This window comes from Nymphalis io, chromosome 6 (assembly GCF_905147045.1).
Source record: "Nymphalis io chromosome 6, ilAglIoxx1.1, whole genome shotgun sequence".
Lineage (NCBI taxonomy): Eukaryota > Metazoa > Arthropoda > Insecta > Lepidoptera > Nymphalidae > Nymphalis > Nymphalis io.
Window position 1 is genome coordinate 12,575,558 of NC_065893.1, and position 20,363 is coordinate 12,595,920.

Sequence of the window (20,363 nt, forward strand, 5' to 3'; positions counted from 1 at the left end):
ATCTAGATAGATTATGATCACTAGATAGTCTGTATCCTGAATTAGCATTTAGAATAGTTCCGTCTAGAAACTTAGGACTTTTGTAAATTATGTGTATCTAGAAAAAGAAACTGCGACTAAAGGTCTGTATTTCATAAATATTGTTGTTCGTATTTTGAAATAGTTTGACAACAGTTACTACTAACTATTTCGCAATATGAACAACAATAGTACTGTGTTTCGGGGTGTACGTGTTAACATTAACTGTTTACAATACGTGTGACAATCAGTGCCGTCAGAGCAAATAGGGCATATCCTGAACCAATTGAGTTGGTTCAAGCTGGTCGCAATTCATACGCCTGCTATCCGCCACTACGACCTGACTCGTAAGTAACTTTCGAATATTTTGTACTTAAACGTATTATAAATGACCTTTTAGTTATGAATATTATATAGTAAAATATTTTTTTACATATCGCATGGAAACGATATTAAAGGTTTTTTTTTAATAAATTGGAACGCAACCAGTTTACTTTTGAATAAATGTGATCAAAGGAATCTTATGAAAGAAAGACGATAGAAATCGCTTTGACGAGCAAAGCGCTGGTCTATCCATGAATCATCCTATATATTTAGAATTATAATTATATACAATGTACAATACAAAACAAATATTAAATAATACATGAATGCTGTTATACAATGGATTTGGCTTTATCTAAGAATACTGGTAAATACGTTTGTGGTCAGTTAAATAAAACGAAATAAATGCCACAAGTTTTTCCATGTTATGTTTCTAGTTTACTGTGAAACGGATTTAGAATTAGAACTCTTAATATATATGATTTGCATCATTATCGTCGTACGTGCCTAAACATGGTGCATGAAATACGAAGATGACTTTAATTTAAATTATATAAATGTTTAATGTGTTATTTTCTTTTGTTTATACAATAAAAAAATCTAATTTTAGAATATAAAATCGGTCCAGTGCTCCAAAATTACATAATTATTTAAAATATTTTAAATGTCGCATTTATTAATGCATTTTATTAGTAAGTATTTACTTTTTTCGTTCATTTGACCGCCCTAAAAAATTTGGTGTATTTTTTTAATACTCCTCGTTTTGCTGTGAAAGTAACATCGTTAGGAAACCTGCACGTTCAAAATTATATTAGTAAAATTCGTGTGGAAAAATCTAGAACAAATTACAGCTTTAAAAAATCTAACTTTAATTGTAGGAACTATATTTTTAGACAAATAAACAAAGTCATTATCGGGTTTAGATACAATTTATGTTTGTCTTGACTTATGAAGTAAAGTGTTTGATTTATTATCGAATAATTTTCATCTATTGCAATGTATTGACAGAATTGTAAAATGATTATTTTATTATACAGATGGCTAAATGTTTATATCCATATGTATTTACGACTGACAGCACTGAGAATAACGTATTGATAGATGTATCGCTTATCATAATATTTTATTGTATATATTAGTATGGGAAACAAAATAATTAATTTACAAATTCTACTAATATTATAAACGTGAAACTTTGAGAGAATGGATCTTTGTTCCTTTTTAAAGAAAATCTACTGATCGGATTTTTATGAAATTTGGTTTATAGCTTAACATAGGCTAACCTGTTCCCCTCATACACGGGAGGAGCTGCGGGCGGAAGCTAGTGATATTATAATGCCATTTATGTTGTTGTATTTTTCTGATGGACATATACATGACTTTTTGACGTATTTGCCCATTTTGTGTTTTCACTATGATGCTTTACGCTTTATTGCTGATATCGATGTTCTGAGTTCGAATCCCAAGTCGGGCCGATCTAAACTTCACAAGTATTCGTACCAATGCTATAGCAAGGAAGTTGTAGTTTGGGCTCATTTGGTTTTCTTTAACGAGTCCAACAAATTATACTGACATAAATGTAATTCTCACTTTTTTTACACTAAAATTTCAATGAATGATTTACATATTATTCGTTTCATGAGATTGCTTATCAAAAACAAAGTAAAAACAATTCTCGAATATTCTATATTTATTATAAAATATATTTTAATTAAGTTGTACTGAAAACTACTACATGAATTTTTCAATTTTCACCAGGTTAACGCAATCATGAAGACGATAGTGTGCGTGCTCGCGTGCATGTGTGTCTCATCTTATTCCCTGCCACCGGATAAGGTGAGTTAGTGCCCCGTTCGCGCCTCACCTCGTTAGCTGTCGAGTTCATGTGTGATGATGTTAAACACCTATTTCGAGACGAGACTTATCACAGCCTAACGAGTAATTTTATTATCCTCCTAAAATAACCTTTGAAAAGGTCTTTTAAACGTAGACGACGGTTTATATAACTTAGTAATAGATGTTCTAACTTTATAAGTTACGATAAAATATATTAAGGACTTCATTTAATTTTTATATACAATTAAGTTACTTAATAAAGTTAGATTTATAAATAGTGCCAATTTCCTATCAATATCCGTTTTATACTTTGTTTAAAATGCATGAAATTTTTATTTTGTAATTGAAGGTAATATCTGCTTAATACTTTAATTGCTTAACAGAATTATAAATGGTCCTCATTGACAGCAGTCGGTTGTTGTTGTTCGTCGGCTTGAGCAATGTTCGTGGCATTTTTTGGGAAGCTTAAGCCGACTTAAACCAATACGTTTTAGGCAGATCTGAAGATCTGAACATGTTGTTCTTTAATTCTTTGAATTGTTCACAAACGGACATATAACCAGTAAACTCAGTATAAAAGTTATAAAAGTATATAGTTTATTGCAATCACAAAATTAAGAACTTTAAATTTTAATAAACAACTTTTTAAATTTAATTTTCACGATATCATTGGTTGATGTCTCGAATAAGATATGGATTCGTGAAATAATTGCGGTTTGAATGGCGACGACGTTGGTGTCGAAACTTCAGATGTAAAATAGTTTATATCAGATAGTTAAGCAGAGTAATTTAATTTAAACTACTGTTTACATTCGCATGGTATATGTAAATGTAAATTTTCATCTCGACGATTTCTGCTATTCGAATAGCCTATACCATGGCGAACTTCAGTGCTATTCTGTAAAAACTCACTTCATTACTCATCCGTGAAATGTTGACAATCAACTTGTGTTGATATAATATTTTGTCGCCTGTATTCTTGAAATGATATAAATATTATCAATATAGTATTTCTGATATTTCATGAAAGTTTTCTGCGGTGAGTTCCGAGTTCTTACAGAATAGCCCTACTTGTCCCAATTTGATATGTAACATTTAAGCTAGTAATTACTATTCGTTCACAGATACAGGCTTTTCACATTATCAAAACACGTAGCATCGATCTGAATAATGCTCACGGTTTAGCAATGGAGAGTAGACTGGAAAAATCAGTTGAACCGACGGGCTACCGTTTAGAGCTTGAACCGTATCTAGAAGATGATGTTTTTGAAGGGCACGTGAGCATCAACGTGACGTGGTTGGAAGATGCGGACACAATAAGCGTTCATTGTGCTCATGAGATTGAAATCACAGAATCGGAAGTCAAAGCATACATACCGAGTAACTCGTAAGTTCTCTTAAACAATGCGACTTTGAATCACTTTATAGTTATATTCCTTTAGTAAAGATGACTCTTGTCTTCTACTTACTCGTACATCGTAAAGTTATAAAACATACTGTTTTTATTAATTAAATTTTTACGTATAGTTATGTTTTGTTCTTTATTGTAGTATTATCTCAATATAGTTTCAAGTTTAAAAATATTTTGTCCAAGTGTTTTATGATTTTGAAAAGTATTATATATATGGACTTTAAGCAAATAGTTATTAAAAAATGTATTTGTAAAACCTTAACAAGCACTAGCTCATGTTAGTGAAACTACTTGAATGTAATGTTTAAAATATGACTTTGAACGTGGCTTTAAGACGCTATCTGCGGTTGAGTATATCGCGACGATTTCACCTTTGTATCTTCCACTAAGCTATTATATCTAAGTAATGCCATAAAATTCAAGACAGTATGAGTCGATCATCACAGGAACGTAGCACAATGGTGACAAGACACGGATTAGTTGCATTCGTAGCGATAGGCTGTTAGAATTATCGTTGTATCGTGGAGTTTACAATATCAATGATAGGAATCAGAATATGTTATCATGTCATGTCATCGTCATACACTCATTCGTGAAGATGACCATGTTATATTATGCTTATAGATTTTTTTTATAACTTTTTTATTATCATAGGAAAGAATTGCAGAAGATTCAAATAAAGAAAATGAGTAGTGATCCGAAAAAGCCTATTGTTACGCTACGCCTGGAAAAGGTGGTGCCGAAGTCCTCAGTTGGGTTCATCAACTTCAGTTTCAAAGGGACCATGCAAACATCGTCGACAGAAGCGTTCTTCAAAACAATCTACGTCACTGACCAGGATGTTGAGAGGTTATATCAGTATTTGTAACTGTTTTTAAAAAACGTTGATAATAAAATTGTACTGACTATCCTTGTCTAATATTGTAAATGCCAATGTATTAAAAATTCTTTCACCAATGGAAAACTATAGAGCATATCAGCGAATAACATAGGCTATATTTTATCCCCGTATACCCATGGGAACTATGCGGCTGAAACCGCGAAGAAACGCTAGTATAATATAAATTTATTGTTATTCAATCTATAAAGTTAATCATTTATTTTGCAAGGCGGTGCCAATCAAGCAATTTAAGGTTATAGGTAAAAAATAATCAATTGTTATCTATTTCTAATGAAACTAATCTTCTTTAAAATTGTATTAAAACTAATAAGTATACTAAATAGTTTTCGCCTACGACTACACTCGCGCAGTAGTCATGTATTTTGTAGTTAAGATTTTATTATCCCACGTTTTATCTTCGAGACCACCTTGTGTGGGCGTGTAACCAGGATATATATATATTTTTTTATAGAAGATGTAGGCGGACGGGAAAATGGGACACTTGACGCTAAGTGGTCACCACCGCTCGCTAATATCACTCATGAGCCTCGATATCGATATATATGTGATGAGTCTTCTGTTTGTGTGGGCGACATGAATTATATTAGGGGCTGATACTTCTTGCCATTATATATGAACGTGTCCTATCAGGTGGCCACTTTCTCGTCTGCATTCCTAGAAAAGTATAAAGTACTGGGGTATTATTTTGAATATGGTCATAGTCTATATTTATATTCATTTCATTTAATAGAAATAATATTATTTAAATGAAAAAAATATATAAAAATGTCTATTTCATAGAATGGTTGCCGCTACCCAATTGCGTCCCAATAATGCAAGACGAATGTTCCCGTGCTTCGACGAGCCTGGATATAAGACGCCTTTCGAGCTAAGTGTGGTCCGGCCTCGGAATATGGTAGCTCTTAGTAATACTCCTGTTGCGAGATCTGAAGATATGTAAGTATTTTATTTAGTCTGCTGCCTCGGTTAAGTATCTTATGAGGGTGCTGATCGCAAGCCCGATATGAATGTTTTTCTGTCAAGGATTTCCCAGCAGCAGTCACTATGACTGCCTCAGACACTATAACACTCCCGTGCGTGAAAGCACGTAAAGCTGTTGATACCGCACCTGGTTTCTGATTGTGTCGGTTTTTTGTGTCGGAGAGAAATGTTAACCATCGCTTACATCTCCAATGCACCACCAATCTTCAGAACTAAGATGTTTTGTCCCTTGTGCCTGTATTACACTGGCTCACTCATCCTTCAAACCGGAACACATCAATACCAAGTACTGCTGTCTAGCGGTAGAATTACTAATGACTAACCTATCCAGACGAGCTTGGACAAAGCCCTACCATAAATAGCTTTACAATTTTAATGTGTACTTGATAAAAGTATAAACTATTCTATAAAAAAAATTGTATAATAAATATTCAAAATAAAACTAGCAATGGTGAGCCAAATGCTGTTTGGGATCACTTCGAGAGGACTCCACCGATGTCAACTTTCACACTGGGCCTCATTATTGCTGAATTGAAACAACTGGGGGAATCCACTCATTACAGAGATGAAAATGGCAATGATATCGGTAAGGAAATACTAATCGAAGATATTTTACACCACAAATGCTCTTCGAAATTTACAATATTAAAATAGTATTCCGCGAAATTCAACCTGTTTTAGATAAATAAGCAAACATTTATGTATAATTCTTTAATGAAGGTTTACAGGTATTAAATAAGTTTAAACAATCCAAGCGTAAGCGAAAAGCGGTCATATCAAATATATTTTGGCCTACCAAAATCGTAACTTCAACCATTGTCTGCGAAATTGAGCCATCAAGCGAACAATGGTTGATGACATTTATATGATTCGCCATAAAGTTTTTCTACTTTATACACACACATTTAAGATATTAAGTTACCTTATTGTTTCTATACTAAATACAATCGTCATTATTATTTACGATTCTATTACGATTTCCTTTAGATAAATTCAATTTTAATATGCTTAGATATTTTCCATATATAAGTTTTGAAAATATTTAAAACATGGTACAAAAATTAGTACATGTAGGGCTATTCTGTACGAATAAACCTGAAATTCAGCGCAGAAAGCGTTCGTGAAATGTCAGAAAGTGATATGCGACATTGACCGTAACAATTATAACATTTCAAGAATACACTCATATATCGCCATAAGTCGGTTGTCAACATTTCACGGGGGCGTAATGAAGTGAGTTCTTACAGAATAATTATTCTCTTTAATTCCTGCTCCCCCCTTCCTTCATAAGTCTACGCGTGCTGGCTCTCGATGTCACCGCCTAACTGTGACATCAATTCCATCTCGCACAAAGAAATTTGGCAACTCCTTTCTCTGTCACACTTCCAAAAAATGGAATTCCTTACCATCTCACGTATTTCCCTCCTCTTACAACCCTTCAAACGAGACGTGAAGGTGGCTAGTGCAGAACATTCTACCCGTCGTCGCGTTTGGACTCTACTATCACTAACCATCAGGTGGAGTAGAATGTTATGGGCATATCACTCCCGGCAAAAAAAAAATAGCACTGTTCATATCATATAAAACATTTCTTTTTATAAGCTTATTTACAGATTCTTTTACAACACATTTAAATTGCGTAAAAACATGCTTTATCTTAGATAATGTGTAATACAATATTAATTATGGCTAATTTGACATTTCTTCCAATCAACAAACTTAAAAAGTGAAATTTTTAAATATAATCTGTATAGGTGTATAATCTGTGTAAATATGTTCAGACGAATATGTAGACGCAACACGCATATAAAGTTTGTATCCTACTGATATAATAAACGCGAAACTATGGATACATAGATCTTTTTTTTCTCTTTCAAGCATCAAATGTTGAATAAATATTGATGAAATTTGAAATGAAGATGGCTTATACTCTGACTTAACACAGGCTTCCTAACGCCCTCCTATTAAATTCATATTCGAAATATTACTACTATAGACTAATAAATATTCTAAAAGCATTTATAAACAGTAATTTATATTAAAAATCATAGTAAATAGTCATCTTCATTTTATGGTCGACAGTGAATTGTTTTGACATTTAATCGATTAACATAATGATTATTATATATATTTGTTTATATAGAACTTCGTGTGTGGGGTCGGCCTGAATATTTGGAAGCTTTGGAAGGTGTTAACGAGAAAGTGGCCCAAGTGTTTGGCGAAGTGGCTAACTTTTGGCAAGTGCCTCTTCCTTTGCACAGGCTTGACATCGTCGCTTTGCCGAGCTATTTTGGAATCCGACCTGCTGATAATTGGGGATTAATTGTTTTTAGGTAAATAATTTGACATAAGGTAAATTGCAATTGGAAACGAAAACACGATACTATAAAAAGGAAAACATTAATAAGTCATATTAATACCTATTTATATATTGTTATGTATAAACGAAATGGTTACTACAATTACTTAATATGAAATCTTGCTTGTGGGTTTTTCGTGAATACACGACAAATTAAAAGATTTATCCCTAAAAATATACATTTTTATTTTTCAAATATTTTTAATCGTCATGGTAAAGATGACTTATATGATAATTAATTTAATTTTGTGGGGTAGAATCAATTCCAAATAAAAAAAATGTATATTGTTTTGTAGACTTTTTTTTAAATAGTTTTTCATCGTTACGTATAGAGAGAGTGACCTCAGTAGTCGAGGCTATCTGCAGTTGTCGCAGGAGATCTCGTATCAGTGGCTCGGCGCGCTTGCCACGCCCGCGTGGTGGAGCGACGCGCACCTCAACAAGGCGCTCGTGGGATACCTCGCGGCGGAGATCGCATTCAAGGTACCTTATATACACGAACTATCTATCACTCGTGGTAGGATTTTGTTCGTTTGGGTTCGTATCACTCATCATATACTATACTTATTTTCACTTCAAACGAGCAGAAATACTTTGTATTATAAATTCTTTTTTATAATATGATTGCCCTTGAAAAAAAGGTTGAAGAACATTACATCTTTATTACCATAGCTTATGGCGTATTGTTTTTTTTAATAAAGCAAAATAAATTAAGACTATGTTTTTTTTTTAAATTAAATATAAAAAAACGAAAGACACGAATTTTATATTAAATTTATCTTATAATATTAAATGAGTAATTCTTGTTTAAAAACTTATTTCTTATGTATCGGCTTCGGCTTTCTTATAAACGGCTCAAAAAGATTAACGATTTGGCTCAAATTCTGTATTTAGCTTTTTAAGTTCATCCGTATGGGCTTTTCTCAACTCACTTCACAATCTATTCAGTCACAATTAAATTCATCGTAGTTATACCGTCTACCTCTTTAAATATATAGAATTATTACCAAGAATATACCAATAATTTTAGTATAATGTTTTGTAGTAATTAAAGTACACATAGTTAAAATCAACAAGTAGTGCATCTTGTAAGTACTCACTTCGTGAAATGTTGACAGATAAATAACAGTAATACGAATACGCTGCTTTCATACGAATCCTTCAAATGTTATAATTTTATTACAGTCAATATCTAATTGTTATTAATTAAAATATTTCAAGTATATACGGATCAAAATAGTATATCTCCTTAAGTCGGTTGTCAATATTTTACGGGTGAGTAATGAACTGACTGATATTTCACGAAAGTGTTCAATAATGAGTTTCGAGTTAGCCTACTAAAAAAATAAAATAAAAAAAACTAAATAAAACTTATAATTACGAAAACTAAATTGTATGTTTATAGTGTAAAAAATATATCAATCGGCTGTTACATATAATACAAGCATTAAGTTCCTAAGGAAACTTCATTTTTTTTTAATTAAAAGATTACTACTTCCTTTGTAGATAAATAACGGTTCAGAGATGGAAGAAAGATGGCCGATGACAGTATTATATTCTCTGTATTATGAGTTCAGCAAGCGTTACCCACACTCTCGCATCACGGGCATGAAGCAAGAGACCGCTTGTACCAAAATAGAACTGCTCTTTCGCATGTTTAACTACACAATCGGCGGAGATACGTTCAAGAAGGGGATGAAAATGTTCATTGAATCCAAGTAAAGCTGATTTTATTAAATAAATTGTCTTTTGTAATTCATTGAATTAAAAAAAAAAATAACTTGTTTATGGTTGAAAATATTTTATGGTTAATTTGTTAATGTACTTATGACTTTCTTGTTTATAAATAGTTAGTTGCTTACTGAGAATATTTGTAAAGATAATTGCGCTAGTTTCTCAAATACGCTGAAGCTGGATAATTTGTCAGACAGCGCAAAATCTTTATACTTTTATTTTACTATAAATTTTCATTCCAACTTAAGAATTTTACTTATTAAATATTGCATAACACGATATAAATTGCAAATAAATAAAAATACGACATAAAATACATTTGTTAATAGCTAGCACATATGTATAATTATATTTGCTTATAATTGAATCTGTCATTGTCTCTAACTGTTTTGTAAGCCTCAGAATGTTTTTGAATAAAGTACATTCGTTTGGAAAAAATATGCTAATAATATAAGTGTTTTTATATCGTGATTGTTTTTAGAAAATTTAAAACATTCACTGGCGACGATATTTGGAATGCTCTTAATGCCGCTGCTATAAGTGATGGCAAGATACCGAAGGATGTAGATATAAAGACTGTAGCTGCTAGTTGGATTGAAAAAGATAGATTACCACTTGTAACTGTTAAAAGAAATTATGATACAAATTCAGCTATGGTGACGCAGGTATAAAAGTTTTTTTTAATACTTTTTCTATAGTGTGAGATGAATTATAAACCTCATCAATTCATCTCGTGCTTAACGGTGAAGGAAACATCGTGAGGAAACCTGCATATGTCTAATTTCATTGAAATTCTGCCACATGTGTATTCTACCAACCCGCATTGGAGCAGCGTGGTGGAATAAGCTCCAAACCTTCTCCTCAAAAGGGAGAGGAGGCCTTAGCCCAGCAGTGGGACATTAACAGGCTGTTACTGTATAGTGTGAATTAAATAAAATACTTCGACTTCGAGATATAGACGATGTTAATGAACTCGCTATTCATTGTGACAAATCAAATTATGGTATCTCGTGATGGCAAACGGCATGACGTTCTATCATGCGCCACCCGCACAGAGCTCTTACTCCCTTGTGTGTGCTTGGCGCGTATACTGTATACTTTTGTGTAATTCGATGCGATGTAATTTTTTTTATTTAATATCTATTTATTGTTTTTCTTTAATTATTTCATCAATCATCGATTTTCGTTTCATATGCAGGTCTCATGACGACCAAGTTTTTTTTATGTAAATCAAATTAGTAATAATTTATAATAAATATCAAAATATTCAGAAAGTTTATCTTCGTGAGCGTCCCCATGACGTCCCAGACGCAGCGAAGATGCTTTGGTGGGCACCTTTGGTAGTTGCTCGCGGTGACAAGCTCGATTTTACAAACACAACACCAGCTGCTTGGATGCGTAATCACAGGGATCTTAATCTAGTGAACTTACCTGATAAAAACCATTTTATAATCGTCAACCCTGAAGAGATTGGTGAGTTAACTTGGAGTATACATTGAATTAAGAAACTAACTATTTTATTTTACTACGACTTCTCACACTACTTATTACAGCATGTTTATTCCATAATATCAAAGAAATGTAATTTATTAAATATTCACGAATGAAAAAGTTATTCAAAGTTAAACTTATCTGTGAGTATCATTTCTAGGATGAAGTTTAATATAACTTTCTTTTATGCATTGCTACTAAAGTAATAAGAAGTTCTGCATCTGATTTACATATGTAGTGAGATGCAAGCGCTTACACTGTTTATTAATTAATAATTGGTGACTAGTTAATCTTGTGAGCTTGTTTAACTACAGGCACAAGGAACATAACATCTGACGTTGGTGGCGACCACTTACCATCAGGTGGCCCATTTGATAATCTGTCTACTTTATTTTAAATGAATTGAAACTACGGTTATAATAAGTTAAAAAAATGTATGTTAAAAATATGCGTTGGTGGCGACCACTTACCATCAGGTGGCCCATTTGCTAATCTGTCTACTTTTTATTAAATAAATTAAAACTACGGTTATAATAAGTTAAAAAAATGTAAATTGAAAAATTCAACAGCACCCTTTCCCGTCAACTACGAGAAAGATAACTGGAATCTCTTGTCTGCATATCTTCAAAGCGAACAGAGGACCAAATTACCTGAATTGACAAGAGCCAAGCTCTTACACGATGCATGGAACTTAGCATATGCCGGCGAGCTATCTTTCGCCACAGCGTTCAATATGACATTGTTTATGAGACACGAGAGACACCACCTGGTATGGGATCCAGTTTTTACAATGATAGACCATATTGGACGGCATATATGTTCCTGTATCCAGGATAAGTTCCGGGTAAGTTAGTTAGCTATAAAATTTCCGATACAGTAAATGTCGAGGGTGAGAAGCATATATGAAGCGTTATACGTAACCTTTATATAACATTTTGCTAATTTGGGGGACTCGTGACAGTTTATAACCGATATATGTTTCAAAATTGGCTGAACTAAATATTCCTTTCAATTATAACTCGACAAATTCGTTCCAAAGCGAAATGAATTGTAAGCGCAATGGCGTAATGGCACAATAGTTTAGAGGCCTCTTAGCGATGTTTAAGTTGCAGGTTCGATTTGACTATTGGGCTATTGTCGTCCCCAATCCTGATACAAGCTTTACGCTTTTGGAGTGGCAAATATTCTTCTCATATTCTCTAAAAAAAATATTATTATGCATAAAATTTATTTTGTACTCCATTATATATAAAGTTGAACTAAATATATACTTTTTAATTATTATTATTGTAACGTACCTGTTAGCATATCATATTTTTTTAATTAGGTGCTCTATAGGTGAACAGTTTTTTTATTCAATTATTCCGTTAAATTTACATATAATAATAATTTTAAATGTGATATGATTTCCGTAATATTTTCTCTTATTATCTTAAGGCTTACGTGCGTATCTTATTGACTCCACTATATAATGAGCTGACAAAAGATGTGAGGGACGATGAGGAAAATTGGAGGAAGAACCTTCGTAGTTTGACTAAGACTTTCCTCTGCCAAGCTGGATACAAGCCTTGCGTGATGGAGGCGCAGGAACAGTACGCCAAGTGGGTCCAAGCTCCTACTCCTGATGAAGGAAACCCGTGAGTACATAGAATAATGATAATAATAAGCAAGAATGATTTTTTTACTGTAAATATTAATACTTATACTATGTCTTTACTTTTATTTTTTTGTCAAGCTTCGTATTATAAAATTGTAACCCTATATGGCCTTACTTTAGTAACGAGTGATAACTGTACAACCATTTCTGTAACGCTGTTGATTACAAGTAAAAATAAATAGTTATTCTTGAAGGATTTTCGTCACAAATTGAACTGAACTGAACGTTAGCGAAACCACGGGTTTGCTAGTCTATATTATATAATAAATCCGAAGTTATTAAAAATTTGAATGTATTCAGGATACTTTGTTTAATGTGTAACGATATAAATTCTTTTTTATATTTTATTTTCTCTTCTTTCCTCATTTAAATTTTGTTGCCCGTAACAATAATCTTCTTTATGCGACTCAAAGGTAACATAGAACTTTTAATTGTGGTTGCTATAATTAGAACTTTTACGCGTAGCTCACACACAGCGCAAACTTGTGTAATGCAAAACTTTTTCGTAATTAAACCTCGAATAAAAATGTTTTGCGCAAAAGTTTAATCATGTAACAAAGAACGAGCCAACAAAGTAACACCGTGATTTGAATAATACAGTCATTAGTATAAATTAAAACCGTAACTGGGCTCGTCTGTTACCTAAATAATTCATAAAATTGCCGAATTCTTGAGGACAGTGCTTTAACTAAAGTTATCAACATTAATTTCAAATATTTTATTACTATACATGTATTTTTGGAAGTCGATAAACGCGTTTTGCTGAAAACGAATATTATTTTAACTTTCCATGGTTGTGCCGTGACGGGTAGAGAAAAATGATATATATATATATATATATATATAGTTTTCAATGATCATATTTGCTTCGCACAGATTACCTTTAATTACAGATGAATTACTTTGTTGCTTTTAATTTGTTATTTGCGTGGGTGTGTTCGATTTTAAAATTTAACATTACTTATATATTCTTTATTTATTTCAAAGGATAGGTTACAAAAGTGTTATATGAACATATCTTGGTTATTTATCAATCAGTAACATTGACAAAGTACCGAAAAGAATCAATGATATCATCAACATCCCAGTAATATTACAATATTATATATTAATAGAACTTGAATCTGTACTTACACAATTTATTAGGTATTGAGTGTTCAAGCATATTTTTACTTGTCAAATTATTTATTCGACTCTTTGATTTGTTACGTCATTGACAAAAGTCATCGTATATCTTCATTGTGCGGTAATATTGAATCCAAAGAAATCGTAAACTCATTTATTGGACGGAAAGTTGACAGCTGGAAGGGATGTCCATTCGTGTTATGTGGAGCGTGAAAATTTAATTTAATCCTGGCCTCTTATGTTGTGAGCGTCATTTATCTATTGGAAAACGTGAATTTTACGGGTTATCAAATATGCGACATAGTTACTTTTCGTCTTCATTTTTGGTTCTTTAATAAATGAACGAACAAATGTGGTAGTCATTAATTTTTCTTCGAAAAAATCCATTGTATCAACGATGCATTCATCTTGGACGTATTAAATAATTCTATTTATATTTAAATGCAACGGAATATATATTTTAAGGTTAAAAGTATAAGCTTATAAAATATTTTATTGTTTTCGTTGGATACAATATTCTTGCCATCTCCTATTGTGGTTGGGATTCATCATTCAGTGTGCTTTGGCCATTAATAATGTTAGGTATTGTTCGCGTTCTCGACGGTTCCTGTTTAGTTTTATTGTTACTGTTTTAAACATAAATACATGTTAATAGTTTATGCGGAGTTTTCTATTTATATCATAGCGTTATATCATAGCATATAAAAAAAGTTCACTTCACAGTATTATTAATAATAGTTTTGTGTGTGATAGATTAGCCCTGTTTTTGAAGAAGTTTGAATTAAACTTATGATACTATAAATTGTAACAACACCAATATTCGGGTGTGTTGATTTGAAACGATACCGATTAAATTTTAGCAGTCATATCGTATTGAAGTCTTACAAAATACTCAGGTAAAACTGCTTATTTTTTTTAAAAAATCAATAAAATTTTCAGAACATCCAACCAATACATATGTCCAGTATTTAAATGGGGCACACAAAAAGAATGGGACTTCGGCCTCCAGAGGGTGATAAACTTCCCTCCATCGAGGAAACAGAGCGAAAGAACATATCTCCTAAAAACACTCGCTGGTTGTCCAGTTGATGAATATAAGGTCCAGAAGTTGTTGAACATTACTGTTCTAGAAGGCAATGGAAACTTTACAGAAACTGACCTGTTCCTTATATTCAGTATGTTGACTGGTAATTCTCAGGGTTACACTGCTCTATTCCATTTCCTTAATGATAATTGGGACGTGCTTAAAGAGAAGTAAGTATTATATATTTTCTTAATGATCCGTCCAATTTATTGTTACGCACCGTAATGCGAGCATTAAGTGTGCTTTACAGACGCTTCATAGCACTCAGGTATTCCACTGATATTTAATCCTGCAGAACGGATTTTAAAGTATACTAAAATTGAAAAATATTTTATTATATTAAATAAAAATTATTTATTGAGAAACATTACGAATTCCATGTTGAGTTTGTTGTATAACATTTAGAAAAAAAAATATTTTCATCAAAAAATTCTTCGCTTTAATTGGATTTATTTGGATTATACATTCGGATTTTCGGTAATAGTAACTCCATTCTGAATAAGCACGATCTATTAAACTTCAAATATTTCTTAACACGAGACACTGATGACAAATAAGCCGAAGACGCGTTGTACGCAATTAATTAAGTATATTTTTAGACTTAAGCAATTTTTAGTACTTTATATAGTATCTATTGTATTATAAATGTGTATAAACTCTGTATAGATTCTCCAGCAAAACGAACATCTGGGACAACTTGATCACATCAGCAACATCACAGTTCACGACACAAGCTGGATTAGAACTGGTCTCCAACTTGTATGTGGCGCATCAAGGGGAATTCGGTTCGGCGGAACATATAATAGAGAAATCTATGAGGAACATCAGGGAGGAAGCTAAATGGTCGGCAGAAAATTTACCAGTTATCGAGAAATGGCTAGACAATTACCTCAGTGAAGCTGACGTCAAAGATGACCAGTTCATTAGAAACTAAATGTATATTTAAGAATATAAGAATAATTAATTAGGTTTGTATAAATCTTTTTCTATGATAAATGTTAATATAATGAAACTGTTGAAACTGTATCCACTTTATTATATTTAATTTAAAACAAAATGTCTGCTGAATTTATTTTGATTGAAGTTTGAAGATTCAAGTAAATTTACTCTGTAGAGTTTTCTAACAAGAAAACGATATACGGTAAGTCTAGAAGATATGTCTTTGACAATAAGCTCATCTTTGTACATTTGCATTTATATATAAAATTGTTATATATTTGGTCTTTGACATATCGTAACAGGTGCTTGCTAAAAATATCGGTGTAATGTTCAAGCGCCCGCCGCGCGTCTCTCCATCGTTTGCAGCGCTGGTGTTGTTTGTATATAACAATGACAAAGAATCTGCTGCGCGGACGCGTTGGTCACAAATGTATTTATGTTTTAAAATGTATAAACGTGATGCGAACGAGAACTACGGTATCATAATTATTCAAATTAACTTAATTAAATAATTATTGGAGCGAAAGTTGGTATTCAGTATGTCGCTGGTTCGTAAATTTGGAAAATAATAATGGTAACATACATGATAGGCTTCCTATATAATAATAGTCTTACGACTTTTACGTTTTGCTCTCGTGAAATACATACATACAGTTTTATAAATACAATGAAGAATATTTTGAATTGTTAAAATCTAAATATTTAAATAAATAATATTTTTTAATTTATTTTGTTTTAATTGTTTGTTATTATTTGTATTTTATTATTGTTATATGAGTTATTATTTTTCAATATATGTATAGAATAGGAAGGCGAACGAGCATATGGGCCACCTGACGGTAAGTGGTCACCAACGCCCATAGACATTCGCATTGTAAGAAATGTTAATCATCGCTTACATCACTAATGCGCCAGAAATCTTGGGAACTAAGATGTTATGTCCCTTGTGCTTGTAATTACACTGGCTCACTCACCCTTCAAACCGGAACACAACAATACTAAGTAATTTTGTTTTGCGGTAGAATGTCTGATAAGTGGGTGGTACCCAGGCGAGCTTGCACAAAGCCCTACCGACAGAAAAATATATTATATTATTATATGTATTCTAGAGAGGTATACTAAATTAAGCTTATAAAATAACGAGTTAATTTTATGGAATATTCGTAATCGTTAAAAATTCAATACATTATAATAATATGCAATAGTTCCATACGCAATCTAAGTTTGCCTTTTATTATGTAAGAGAAAAGAGGAAACATATTATAATACCTGAACAATAAAGTTTCTTTGTAAATAAATAGTAGTCCTTTGTTAGCCACTAGGGAAGTATTCAAGGAGATCATGGCAGTTACATCAAAAATGTATGCAAGGGAATGCCTGACTGCGAACACATTATAGAATAAAATTCATTGAGTACTTCCAAATCAAAATTATAAATGGCTATTGTAAAAATCATTATCGCGTGGAACGGTGGAAAGAATGCTAACAGCATTACACCCTCTAATCTTAATTCCGTTTTTCTGGACGGAAAATGTACTAACCCTCCTCTCACTAGATGAGGCAATAAAGCAATACTAACTATAATAGCATCGAACTAAGCAACTTATTTGCCCCTATTGTACTATATATGCCCCTATTGTATTTATGGTGGTAGGGCTTTGTGCAAGCTCGTCTGGGTAGGTACCACCCACTCATCAGATATTCTACCGCAAAACAGCAATACTTGATATTGTTGTGTTCCGGTTTGAAGGGTGAGTGAGCCAGTGTAATTACAGGCACAAGGGACATAAAATCTTAGTTCCCAAGGTTGGTGGCGCATTGGATATGTAAGCGATGGTTGACATTTCTTACAATGCCAATGTCTAAGAGCGTTGGTGACCACTTACCATCAGGTGGCCCATATGCTCGTCCGAATTCCTATTCTATAAAAAAAAAAAAAAATATACATGACGATTTTTTTTAAATATGTAAGTATTCTGCCAGCCTGTCTGCCTGCCACGGATAGTTGAAGAAGCCAAAATTCCACTATAATCACATAACATAAGAACACACAACAAAAAAAAACACAGAAGGCAATCAAAATTCTAATCCTGAATGCAATGAAAATAACAAAAAGATACAGTAAACTCACGGACTTCACATCACAGCGGAAATATGAATAATTAAATTTACAAAAAAAGTTTGTTTGAAGTTATTCGGGTGGTTCGGATTGCTCTCACATAAGAGTGAGGAATAGAGAACGCATTTGTGTTCCAGGATGTTTGTGCCTCATATGTCCGGTATGTAGTGTCCGGTATCGATCATGAATCAACACTCGTTTATACCAATTATGATAATTCAAAGTACACAATCACCAAAAATGCATAATTCTATTTGGTTTAATTAAATCGTTTAAAACAGAAGCTGATTACGGTAACAATGGCGCAAAGTAAATATGAAATGTGTAACAATTAAATGTTTTAATACATTCAGCCCGTATTTATCAGCGCCGTTCGTGTTGTACAATCAATAGAGAGTACAATCAAGCTCGAATTTACAAGGTACCGGTCTAGGTGCCTCTGTCTTTCGATGCGCCCTATCCAGACAGAAATAATATAATTTTACTCTATAAGTACTTCAGAATGGGGGCCTCAAAATTAAAGTGCCTAGGGGTCTTTTTTTAACGCTGGAAAAACGCATAGCGCGTTTCCCCCACGGGAACAGTGTGGGGGTATGTGGGGCTCGCCGAGTGCGCCCCGAACATAGGAATACCCACTAAAAACCAGCGGTACCCTTTCCGTCTTAACGAGGAGCGCCACGGGATCGCTTGCGCATGCAACCGTGACAAGTGCCTAGGGGCCTTGGATCTCTAAGTCCGGGCCAAAGTACGTTTTAAAACAGCTTCCACCCACGTTTTTGACCACGTCTTTCAGACAGTACAGTATCGGTTGAGTAGTTAAGATGTGTAATCTTTACAAACAAACTTTCGGATTTATAACTTAGTACTTGATTAAATTATTAATTTAACTTTCAATTCAATTACTATAAAATATAAGCGTAAAGTTTTAAGGGATTTTTAAAAGAATTTTAAAAATCCCTTAAAACTTTTAATTACAGTTTATCTTTTTATAGCAAGACAAGTACTTAATGTATTTCTAACTTGAATAATTTTGAGAATGTTAGAAAATATATGACACATTTCGTGTATAAAACAAACAACATTAATATTATCACAAGTATATTCGTCTGTTTTTAAATATCTATCATTTATTTCATTCATACCAGGAATGTATAAGAAATATAAGAACTTCTTAAAGGTTTAAAAAGAGTAACTACTGAGTTTCATGTTAGTTCTTCTTGGTATATAGAATATATTTCGAACTGGTGATAGCTTACACATTTAATACTTGAAGATTCAAAAGAGCCCTTATAACCCTACTTGATATACTAGCCTTATATTTAAGTGTGCTATAAAGAATTATTTGACTTGATTTGGCGGTAACTGGTCATACTGATTTTATATACGTACGTAAGGAATTATAAGCCTTTTTTTATTTATTGATATAAGAAACACTGCCCCATTTATATACTACACTATACACAAAAAATTTATTACATGTAACACAGGTATTGCACGAATCGTGTTATACAAAAAAGGATGCCGTCTCGGGACCGCAGGCATATGTGTAACATCGAAATTTAATAAAGGACTTCGACATTGATTGAGCTATCATCATAAAATTGTCCCATATGCACTCTTTCGTTAGATAGCTACTAGACTGCGTTGTGCTTTATCAAATTCTATACCGTTAAACGGATCGACATGACAATTGGTATATATGATTATTAATTAAATATTGTTTTTATTTATTTATTATTAAGTTTTTATTCCTCAAAATATTATATAAAAGTTGAAAGGACTTTCTGAACTAGATTACCTCACTCTGAGAACGTGATATCATCAACAACCACACAAACGAAGGCGTTCTTATTAGAACGGTCATTTGGTGATTTGTATCTTTGCGCTTGGAATGAACATAAGCTATTTTTTTTGCGATGCCGCGTATTAGATTATTACGTAATTTAGCGCGTGATTAGTGAGAAAATGCTGTGTCTCCTTCTTTAGAATATTAATTCAATAATGTCAGACAGGGAGAAATCATTGTAATTCTAAGCAAATACTTAATATTGTGTAATATTAAAAACAAATCAAATATCTTATTATAGGAACTGTTATCATTCATATATTTCAAGGGAATACAATCAACTACAGAAAGGTTATCAGCCGAACCTTGACTTTGCTATAGTCTACAGACTAATTTACAAATTGTGTCAACGAAACTAATCAATTTTAACTTAAAACATGTTTCATAACTTTTTAATAATATATTTTTTATAAAAAAAACGCGATGGTATCAATTTTACCTTATGTCTTTTGAGAATCGATTTTAATACACAAGACAGGCCCTATAAATAAAAAAAAAAAATACGTCTTCAAATGATGATTAGGTAAATATTTCAAAT

General features: G+C 32.5%; 1 protein-coding gene across 1 annotated transcript; it reads left to right on the forward strand.

Annotated features, from left to right (window-relative positions):
• The first annotated feature begins 287 nt into the window (after window positions 1-287).
• Window positions 288-16,586, forward strand: LOC126768886 (aminopeptidase N). Its single transcript, XM_050487283.1, has 15 exons — window positions 288-365; window positions 2,101-2,178; window positions 3,303-3,565; window positions 4,244-4,438; window positions 5,271-5,426; window positions 5,918-6,057; window positions 7,615-7,804; window positions 8,163-8,313; window positions 9,337-9,548; window positions 10,046-10,229; window positions 10,836-11,037; window positions 11,625-11,899; window positions 12,493-12,692; window positions 14,777-15,091; window positions 15,588-16,586. Exons 2-15 carry the CDS (start codon window positions 2,113-2,115, stop codon window positions 15,853-15,855), a joined length of 2,817 nt encoding a protein of 938 aa, XP_050343240.1. The 5' UTR covers window positions 288-365; window positions 2,101-2,112; the 3' UTR covers window positions 15,856-16,586.
• Window positions 16,587-20,363: the final 3,777 nt, after the last annotated feature.